The 11,153-nt window shown below is 37.6% G+C and overlaps 2 protein-coding genes across 2 annotated transcripts; one reads left to right on the top strand and one right to left on the bottom strand.

The window, feature by feature from the left end:
- Positions 1-4: 4 nt before the first annotated feature.
- On the top strand, positions 5-5,795 carry tmem120b (transmembrane protein 120B). Its single transcript, XM_056737185.1, has 12 exons — positions 5-102; positions 1,431-1,549; positions 1,824-1,940; positions 2,025-2,084; positions 2,171-2,266; positions 2,353-2,442; positions 2,823-2,888; positions 2,969-3,030; positions 3,109-3,201; positions 3,315-3,379; positions 3,845-3,913; positions 4,011-5,795. Exons 1-12 carry the CDS (start codon positions 40-42, stop codon positions 4,122-4,124), a joined length of 1,014 nt encoding a protein of 337 aa, XP_056593163.1. The 5' UTR covers positions 5-39; the 3' UTR covers positions 4,125-5,795.
- Positions 5,796-6,340: 545 nt separating this feature from the next.
- On the bottom strand, positions 6,341-10,995 carry rhof (ras homolog family member F). The gene is made up of 5 exons (XM_056737186.1): positions 10,176-10,995; positions 9,582-9,669; positions 8,096-8,205; positions 7,505-7,639; positions 6,341-7,350 (listed from the first exon to the last, which is right to left on the bottom strand). Exons 1-5 carry the CDS (start codon positions 10,302-10,304, stop codon positions 7,183-7,185), a joined length of 630 nt encoding a protein of 209 aa, XP_056593164.1. The 5' UTR covers positions 10,305-10,995; the 3' UTR covers positions 6,341-7,182.
- Positions 10,996-11,153: the final 158 nt, after the last annotated feature.

Below are 11,153 nucleotides of genomic sequence, written 5' to 3'. Positions count from 1 at the left end.
GCAGTGAGCGGCAGAGCAGCGCGAGCGCAGACGGGTACAATGTCACTGGAGAGATGTCAAAGTGAATGGGCAGAAATCGAGCAGGAATATCAACAATTACAGGTTGGAATTGAACACATTTACGGTATTTGCGCCCTCCGATAGCTAAAGGATGAACCTCGTGCTAGTTGGAATACGAAGGGATTGTGTATTATGTGGCTAACAGGCTTTAGCTTTCTTTTGTTGCTGTCCATGTGTGTTAAATCAGCATCAGTCATGGAAGTAACATTCGTCAGTGTGTGTATTTGTTTGATATATATACATATATATAACGTTATGTGAGTTTTGGTGTGTTGTATGGGTAGATCCTTATGATCTGATAATGATTTACGAGTTTTGCAGGATAAACCAGGTAAAGGTTAGATGTTAACTGAGAGGAGTTACAGTATTGCTCAACTGTTTAAAAATACACTTCACTCATATGATCGATCGTGGTAGTCAGGTCAGATTCAAAGTGAATCATTGATTCAATGTTCACATAACTCTATTGTCTCCGAGATTCATTCTATTATAAGTACCACAGTGCTATTGTGGTTTTAAGGACATGGCACCATGGTGATACTATATTTTGGGGTATGTCATGTCTTGTCTTGTCATGGTATGTCAATGAAGTACTTTTTAGTTGCCATTTGATACAATTACATCACCATGAAAACCTTACAGAACTTTTTTATGGTTGTCAGCTGTGACTGAGATAAACAGTGAAGTTTATTGTGCATAACTGCATCACACATCATCAGGATTAATGGAATAGATTGGCTGATGCTTAAAATATCCCAAGCAGACTGCATCACGCTCATAATGTCCCTGCCCAAAGCTTGCATGCATCCATTTTAAAGTTCATGCCCACCCTGACCCAGAGCCGTTGTCAGATATGTGATGAGGAAGGGACTGTATTGGTCATGTACACCATGGTGAAAGTATGTATTTGTGTAGAAGACTCATTAGAGGTGGGGGATTTAAGCAATGACCCCTTATTAACCCTTGCGAAGCTTGTGAGACCCCTCACGTAGGGTACCGGACTGGAGCGGCCCTGTTATGTTTTGGCCCAATTTGCTGGTTCATTTAAGCAATAAGTGTTTCAAACCGGTTTTATCCAACAGAAAAGATCATAACAGGTCATTCAGGAAGGAAATAACACTGGGAGGGACAAGATTTGTTCTCTTGTGAATTAGAATGATGACGTGGTTTTATATGACGGGTGGTTATAAATATCAGGGCTGGGTTGAACAGGTGGAGCAGTACATTCCATTTTGTAATGAAAGTTACAATTTTACACAATATGCACTGATAAATCATGCACACTTGGATGAGACACGTCTATTTAAAATCTAAACGGGTCCTTTTTCATTTTGTATTTTTAATATATATTGTTTTATTTTTGGTTTTAGGAAACGCACAAAGTATACAGACAGAAGCTAGAAGAGTTGACAAACCTCCAGGCGATGTGCAGCAATGCCATTGACAAACAGAGAAAGGGCCTTAAAGACATCAAGCAAAGTCTTCATAAGTATGTGGCAAGTTTATTCTCTGTGTGTATAAGGTTTGTCATAAATTGCATTTCTTAAGAACATTTTGTTTGACTGACGAAGACATTATAGAATGTCATAACTGAAATATTTTAATAAATAACTTTGGGAGCAGCAGTTACAGTGTGCCGATTTGTGTTTTGGCTGGTTGTGCACCTGCCTGAAGTTTCTTGGGATGTGCACATTATTTTACGTTGCGTATGAAAAGCACATATTCACAATAAGCTTGTCCTTTTTCTCTTTTCTTTTGAACAGGTGCGCAAATACCGGCGCGGACAACGAGTCTGAAGTTATAAAGAATATACAGGGACAAATTAAAGAAAAGCAAAGTGTCTTTTCTGACATGGAGGCCTATTTGCCAAAGAAAAATGGGTGAGTTTCATTTGAATGCCATCGAATGACATTTTGTTTGATTTTTGGTTTTGTTCCTGTTTTAAACTGGCTCTCTCTTTACAGATTGTATTTAAACTTGGTCCTGGGAAATGTGAATGTTACGCTGCTCAGCAACCAAGCCAAGTAAGTCAGTAGGAGTAGGTCGGCGTTTGAAGCTGCCATGGAAATTTCCTAATACAAAATCGCTGACTTTGTGTTTTCTAAATCAGGTTCGCATACAAAGATGAATATGAAAAGTTCAAACTTTATATGACTATAATACTAATGTTTGGTGCCGTTACATGCCTCTTTCTTCTCAACTATCGGTGAGTTTAAAGAGCTTCAATAGCTTCACATTAATCTATACAAACGCTTTTGCACTGTATCATAGTCACACGCTATTTCTTCACAGGGTGATTGATGAAATCTTCAACTTTTTATTGGTGTGGTACTATTGCACATTGACAATTAGGGAAAGTATCCTGATAAACAATGGCTCGCGGTAAGTTGATCTAACGCTGTGATTCATTGCATTCACTGTGCTTATTTTGGGAATTAAACTCATGTCGCTGGCATTACCGAGTCACAGTAACATAACATCTGGATATGTTTTTATTGCATTTATATGATGAGTTTACATACTCATTGAGTTAGAGAACAAATTGAATTTGGTAGCTGTCAGTGTTTATTAAGATAAAGATGAGAGTTGGTTCTTTTGAGGTGATCGGTGTCGTGTGGGTAACAGAAGTTCATGTGTGTTATTCATCACGTTTCCATTTTGCTTTCTAATGTTGCGTTTTGTTTGGATCCCTCAAAAACAAAAGTTTATCTTTTATTTGCCCCTTAAATGTATCTGATGATTTTTTTTCCCCATTCTTGCAGAATTAAAGGCTGGTGGGTTTTACATCATTATGTCTCGACCTTTTTATCAGGTGTCATGTTGACATGGTGAGAAAGACTCTAATAAGTTCTAATAATCTTCTTTTTGTGACTTGTTTGTCTAACTTTCATCTGTGCTGTCTTTCAAGGCCAGAAGGTCCGATGTATCAGATGTTTAGAAGTCAGTTCTTGGCCTTCTCCATTTATCAGAGTATGTTAACCAGTTCAATCTGTCTTGAGTTGATTGCATGTTCATAACAGTTTATGAAGCTTCTTGTTTACTTGTCAGGTTGTGTGCAGTGTCTTCAGTATTATTATCAGAGTGGCTGCTTGTATCGGTTACGAGCTCTGGGGGAAAGAAACCAGTTGGATCTTACAGTGGGTAAGAATTGACATGCTTGATCTGAATCAACAGTCTGTTCACACTGCGGTGCGTGTTTAGCATGAATTCAGATCCAGCGTAATGTTTGGACTCGTCTTTTGTTTCTTTTGCAGAAGGTTTTCAGTCATGGATGTGGAGGGGGCTCACGTTTGTTCTTCCGTTTCTGTTCTTTGGCCATGTGAGTACCCCCGAGTCATTTTCAGATCATTTTACACATTCTTTATGGATAATAGTACATGTTTTATATATAATATTCTGCATTAAAAATATGGAATCAAATTTTAAGCAATCCCATTTCTGTGTAAGCTTTGCTGAGTTTATACATGCCTGACCGCTTAAGCACCTAAACCACAAACCATATGTTTCATGTGCATGTACGTGCAACATTGGAATTAGCCAGCTAGCATTAAGTGCTTATTATCAACCCAAGAACGGCTATAATGGTGGCTAAGCTAATAAATCCTAATGGGGCTTAATGATTCTACTAAAACTTATATTGTATAAGTATGTTATTTATGTTAACATGCATTAATGGCTGTAGCAGTTATGGAAATCCGAACATCAGATTGAATGTAGGTTTGGATAGATTCGGTTCATTGACATGAAAGATATTGTGTTTGATTTTTTTTTCTCTTCTTATCAGTTTTGGCAGCTGTACAATGCTGTGGCCCTTTTTAATCTGTCTGCCCTTGAAGACTGCAAAGAGTGGCAGGTAAAGACAGGAATCTAGTTCTTTTGTTTTTAGTTTGACTCTTACTCTAGAAGAGCATGGTCTTGTTCATTTGATTCACATGTCTTTTATATTGTAGGTGTTCATGTTGGCCTTGACATTTCTCGTCCTGTTCCTGGGGAATTTTCTCACTACATTGAAAGTGGTCCATCACAAAATCCAGAAGAACAAAAACAAGATCAAAAAGAACTGATGAGAGGTTGAATGTAAGAGTTCTCACCCGACGAGTCTGCTGCGGAACACTGAACTAAACTCCAAAGCGCACAAACTTGTTTGGTCTCTCGATGTTCTGTCTGGGTGTCGCAGGAGCTGTTTGATAGGGGCGGTGTCAGACGGTATTGCGTTCCAAAATCATCGACGGCGGCAGCGGAAACTCAAGATTGTGTGTCAAGTTGCCCTTTTGTAGCGTGTTGTTTTTGCTGTTATTTATGCAATCACAGCTAGTAGAGGCTAACGTGTGAGTTAGAAACCACTGAAAACCTTCACTGTTTAAAACGCTGTAGTCTAAATACCAGAGGATTCACTTTTATTTTGCTCCTGTGCATGAAGATGTTTACAAAAAGCCACATTTAAACTTTATGCAATACAGCTGCAAGGTTTGTAGAGCTGCTAGTTGGTTAAAGTGTCTCAAAGGGATTTTTAACAAAGCTGGATAGTCATTAATGTGCAACAGAATAAATACTTACTCTCCTTCGAGACATTTAAACTAAAGTTCATGCATTCAGTGTTGTGGGGGAAAGAATTTTAATAAAGTCACAAATGCGTTTCGGCACGTTTTAGCTTGTCAGTGCAGTTAAGCGAGGTCGGATGCTTAAAGTTGTGTCAAGGTCACGTGATAATATCTGACACCCTAAAAATGGATTTGTACTTTTAATAATGGCAATAAAGCTCCATTTACGTTTCATAGTAGTAAATTTGAGTTGGAACAAAGCGTTTCCATTTTTCGGCTCATAATTTAAAAGCATAGATATTCAGCTGCTTTAAAAGTTAAAGAATTGCTGAATAACTGTTTTCAGTCAACTGTAAGTTTGTGAATGCTGATACAGTTGCATCTGATAAGGGGAGCTGTGCTGGTTCTGGAGCCTGTATCATTTTGCCAATGTCTACTTTTACTGACCATTGTAATATGTCAACAAAGGGAGATATTGTTGCCTAATAATGCAGCGTTTTTGATTCGGGGAACTTGCTGACAAAACTTTTTTGAATATCTCTGAGCAAGAAATTTAGTTGCTGGAATATTTTCGCCTTAACGCATAATTTATGTCTGTTCATGTCTTTTTTTTTTTTCTACAAATCATGCACTACTCAGAATGGTTCTCTGAATTATTTGAAAATAGAAAGCTCTGTTAATTGGAACTAAAAGGGTTCCAATTAACTAGACTGTAATCAAAGGGATTCCTTATGTTGGGAAATGCTTTTTTATCAAATCATTTGTTGATATTAAAGATGGTTTGTATATAACATCTTTTTGTATTAAAATCACTGCACTTGCTTGAACACAGAGCCCTCAAACTTAAAAAAAAAACATCTCTAGAGGGCCATTTAGACGTCAAGCTTTAATTCACCATCTATTAAAGGCAAATAAAGTCAATGTGATGCAACCTCTGTGGTCTCATGTGAAAATCAGAGTGTAATTCATGTTGTCACCAGCAGAGGGCTGAAGAACTGAATTTCTGTGTTTCAGGAATGATTACTGAAGCTTTCACTGTAAACATATAGACATGTTTTCTAAACCTTAATGACACCATTTTTATTTTTTCATTTATATAAATGACCCTTTCAAAGCGTGCTTTTGAAACATATTGTGAAGTGTTTTATGGAATGGCCACAAACTCTTAACAAAAATTAAACAATTATTTCATCATTTATTCGCCCTCGTCATTCCAAGCGTATGAGACTTTCTTTCTTCTAAAGAACACAAAAGATGTTTTGAAGAATGTTGGTATCCAAACAACATTGACTTCTATTGTATGAACACACAACTACGGAGATATTTCTCCAAATATCTTCTTTTGTGTGAAGAAAGAATCATATACAGGTTTTGAAAGACACCAGAGTGAACAGATGATGAAAGAATTTTAATTGTAGGTGAACTGAAGTTAAAGGAAGATTTCAGTCCTCAGGTCTGTATTGTCATGCAATAGTTGCTGAGACTTCCGTTCCTACAGTCACATCCTGCTAAACAGGAGCTGTTGTACTCACCGCAAGAAGATCGTTGTGATATTTTAACCAAACTTGTTTTGCAAGGAAAGCAAAGGCTTTATCATTTGAAAGGTATATCATTTAAAATGACATGAATCCAATTGCATACACAGCTGTAGTAACACAAATTGAATGCACACTATACCTTTAAATTTGATATCAATGTTGTTTGGGGGGGGTGAAAAACGGTTTACACAGGACGCAACATCCTGTTCAAAACAGTCAGCCTTCTCATTTATTTGAACATGTGAATGAATTAAACTGAATGTCATAAACTGAAATAAACAATGAAAAAATTGTTGAAATGGTCAAAACATCTGCAAAAAGAAAACACACGTTGTTTTGCATACCATATGGTATTCTATAACTTTTATGAAAAATTAACCATGGTTTTACTATAGTAAAATAAGACTAGACGTCTTTTTGGGAGATTTTCATTTGTAGTACCACAGCTTTACTAAAAATACCATATTTAATGTTTTTTGGTTTGATTTAATTTAATACCACGGTTCATTTTCATAAGAGTAGAGGGACAATGTAAACACCACATACATAAATATAATAGTTATTCAAGCATGGTCATCATATGATATCAAATTATGACATCTTATACTATCACTGTACCGTAGTACAACCACAGTAGGTTTTGGTGCAACTTGTACATGTAAATGTGCATATAAATCAAAAGAATTGCACAAGAAGTAACACATTACATCCCAGTGCACAATATAGGCAGTTATTAAGGCTTCTGCAGTGCACCATCACTGCCACCAAAGGGAAACTGGATGCAAAAAGATATCCCATAATCGGTTTCTTTCCTGAGACAACAGCAGCATTTTCAGTGACGTCTAATTTCTTGCATTCCCGTCATTGCATTTTATCAGTTCATACTATATCAACAACACGCAAAGGCAGGTGTGGCTCACATTCTTAAACACCACGTGGTCCCAGTAAGACTGTGAGAAAACACACACTCATGTCCTTCGAAACGCCGCAGCCCTTCTTTTCATATTCATCTGAACGTTTCCAAAAAGTTTTTCTTGCAGTGGTCACAGGATGCTGCAGTGCTTCTTCTTCTTGCGTGCGTGTTTTGCTTTGGCTCTGGCTGCTAGCGCTCGCTTGGCCGTTTCTCTGAATATGTCCTCCACGTTTTCTCTGTATTTGGCCGAACACTCCAGGTATACCTCTGCTTTCAATTGCTTCTGGATCTCCTCACCCTGTTAAAATATGAGTGACAGGCTTTTGATGTAGTGACAAGACTAGTTCATAAGTCAAGAACGCGGTGGCATGTCGACTTTAATAAAGTACTTTTTATTAAAAAGCTATATTTCGATTTAAGCTGTGTTCCTGCCTGTATGTGCTGTTGCGTACCTGGAGGTAGGTGATAGGAGCCATATCTGAGGCTTTGAGTTTTCTCATCTTCTCTTTGTTATTTCTCAAGTCTGTCTTGCATCCTATCAGGATGATGGGGGTGTCGTGGCAGAAATGATGGACTTCTGGGAACCACTGCAGGGGAAAGATAAAACCAGAACTGAACAAGCCACAATAACTGTCACAAGGCCTGACAATGATAAAATGTTTTTGCTCTTTGTTTTTATGGATTCAAGGCTCCATGTATTCCTCTTAGCTAACAAGACACCACCAACAGAATGAAAAGAACTGTTTAAATTTCCATAGCAGAGCTGTATAATGTTCTCCTGTTCAAGTTTATCAGCTCACAAACTGGTTCAGAGGAAAATGTTACAGCAGAGTTCTCATTTTGGGGCTTTTATCTCAGATGTCTTTCCTAAACTTCTTAAGATTTAAATAACACACCAGGGAAAATATTAACTTGAATGAATAGCATAGATCTGATTATTTAAGTTCTGAAGAAATGAATGCTGAAGTTCACAAGAAAATCTCTGATGTTTGTTTGAGGCACACCAAGGTTTGTTTCTGCCTTTATAGAGTTGATTATTTCACCTTTATCGTGACGTTTTCGAACGATGTTGGGTTTGTCACATCATAACAGATGAGAACAAGGTTAACATCTTGATACGAGAGAGGCCTTAAGCGATCATAGTCTTCTTGACCTGTAAACATACACAGATGACAGAAATAATCAAACATATTTCCATCACACGGAAAACAGCAAGGTATTCTTTGACTGTTTCTATGCAGACACCTCTGAAAACACCTCAGCCATTCCGCAGAGGTGTAGAGCAGCGACCACAGAGCATCTTCTTATAACTCGTATTTTATGAACAAGAGTATTTTGAAGCTGAAATGTGGTGTAAAACCCACATCCTGACTGACAAACTTCCTGTTCCTGCGAGGCAAAGAGCGTCTAGGGTGGCCGGGTATCTCTGATAAGCACTTGTTTAACAGAAAAGGCCATGAAATGTGTGGAAAGATGTGTTTTTAAAGGGGAAATCTGGAAGCGTCTCACTGAGTAAATTAAAGCAATAAGCCCTGCGAAGCAGTGGGCTACAGTGCCTTTTTCAACAGCTGAGGGCGTTGTGGAACGAAGCCGAGTACCTGAAACCCTGTAGCTGTTATAAAATGCACTGTAATCCACTGCTTCGTGTGTCTTATTGCTCTTATAAAATGGTTATCCCACAAGGTTTCATAAAATAAAGTTAATAAAATGATATTAAGGCTATGTGGTGTGGTCAGCCGTTATATATCTGGGTATTTTATAAAGGCTTAGAACTCCGCTTAGCCAATCAGAATCAAGGACCAGAACTGACCCTTTTATAAAATAGATAATTTGTTCGGTGTGACAATGTGACAACTTTATTATGAAGAAATGTGTTAGTTTCCTATGTTCAGAAGTGCTTACCAATAGGTTAGCTCACCGGTTTTCAAAAGAAAAAGTATGAATAATTAAAAGGGAATTTCTAAAGGGAAATAGAATTGAATGCTATTGTTACAGGATTCATTCTGATCTCTGAATAAAAGCCATTTTACATAATTCTCCATGAAGCTAAATATATTTCCTGCAATTTGGTAGCTTCAGAATGTGGAGTTTTATTGAAATGTTTGTATAACTAAAATCCTAAAATATGGATTTGAACGTGTGAAACATTCAATGTTAGTGTCTTGCATGTCGCACAAATCTCACGAAATGTCACATGAAGCTAGACATTAATAATATATCACAAAAGCTTAGTTGTTTAAACCGTCCGAAAAAAGAGTTTTATCATTTTTATATGAGTTTATTTCATTGGGGATATGTGCTGAAAATGTCCTTTTTTAATCATTCAGAACACAATCTGCCTACAAAATAAACTTTGTTTGATTCTTAATTAAATACTTAAGGAACACACATTCTCCCCTCAGGCAGGCAACTATGAATCCGCCTCACACCCGTTTTCCACTCAACATTCCTGCTTTAATATTCAATCACTGAACCCTGACGCTAAACAGACGAGGACGTTTGGAATTTTAAGGTGCGTCTGACACTTACCTGCTGTATCGTAAAGATTTAGTTGAATGTCTTTCCCTCCATGATTCACAGTGGTGACGTATTTGTCGAACACAGATGGGGCGTATTTCTGTTAGACATCAATTTTAAATTAGAGAAGTACAGCAATAATAAAGGCGTTGGCAGAAACTAGATTTGCTATCTAGGACTGGAAAAGCTTGCTGAGGATGTTGTGTAAATGACACTTTTTGCAATATTCCCTTCTCATTCAACTTGAAAATGTGCTGAAGGTTCAATTCTACTGAAAACATGGGTCCTTGAAGGTGTCAAAAAAGTGCATGTGTATGTTTCCCTTTAAAATCCTGATCTGCTTTTTAAATCTCAAAATTCTGTCATCATTTACCAACAGTTGAACCAAACCTCTGTATGTTAAGACTGACAGTCTCAGTCAATCTTTCACTTTTCATTGGAATTAAGATACTGTAAAAGTAAGAGTGACTGAAGCTGTCTGACCCTAACATTCTGCTTTTTGTGTTCCACATAATGATTTTGGAATAATGACTTTGAAACAACATAAAAGTATGTGAATAATTACAATTTTAGGGTGAACTTCCCCTTTAAGCATCAAAGGCTCACCTCTGGAAAGTCTCCTTTGGCGTACACCATCAGCAGGGATGTCTTTCCACAACCCCCATCTCCAACAACCACAATTTTAAGTTCATCTATTTGAGTGCCATTGCTGGCTATAGTCCTGTTCTCTGTCATCTCCTTCGGCCGAGTCAGTTTCTCCAGCAGGTGCCCAAGTAAACAGACGTGTCAATGTGTAAATTCATTTGTCGCAGAGTCTTTGTGAGTATATTGTGAGAGTAAACTGTGTCAGGTAAGAATGCTGCTTTTCAGAGCTCACTTCCTCCTCCTCTCGGTTACAATTATCATTTTTCTTTCGAACCATGTGACTATGTTTTCAGTATATGCTAGATAAGAGCGTGTGGCTGTAATTGAACATGTGTCTTTCCCTCTCTTCACGTGGTCTGTGTCGTCACTAGGCGGGGTGAATAAAGGCTGGGACACACACTCTAGAATGTCATGAGAAGTAGCTTAAATGACACAGAGCTATGAAAATCTTCATTTTTTGCATTCTCCAGAGGGTGGGGTATATCTTAACATCAATGGAGTCATAGATGGATACGCGTGACTGTTGCTTTAAACAGTAGGCCTACATACTAGTAGATATCAGCTACAAAATATCATTGCAATGAACATTTGATTCATAGATTCTGACAGATTTTTTTTAAACATAAGTACAACTATCCACCCCCAAAAAGGGGTGCTTGTAAAATCATGCACATTTTTTTTTTAAACACGGGTGTAGGGTTTTTGCCATATGGTAAATAAAAGCTGGAGGAGCTGTAGAGCATTGTAGGATCTCTGTTTATAATACTTTGCCTTTTGATTTATTTGACATATTTACCATGCCCCTCCATCACAGCCAATGAGATTAGAAGAGTGTGTCTCTCACCCCCTACAGACAGGAGAGGTTATATAATCACATTCCTGACGGATAGGAAGGAATTATCATCGAAGTCCTCCCCAAAAATAAAGTTTTTTAAGGAC

The sequence above is a fragment of the Triplophysa dalaica genome, chromosome 22, assembly GCF_015846415.1.
Source record: "Triplophysa dalaica isolate WHDGS20190420 chromosome 22, ASM1584641v1, whole genome shotgun sequence".
In the NCBI taxonomy this organism is placed as follows: Eukaryota; Metazoa; Chordata; class Actinopteri; order Cypriniformes; family Nemacheilidae; genus Triplophysa; species Triplophysa dalaica.
The sequence above is the reverse complement of the archived record's forward strand: the minus strand, read 5'-3'. Positions and strand labels throughout refer to the sequence as shown.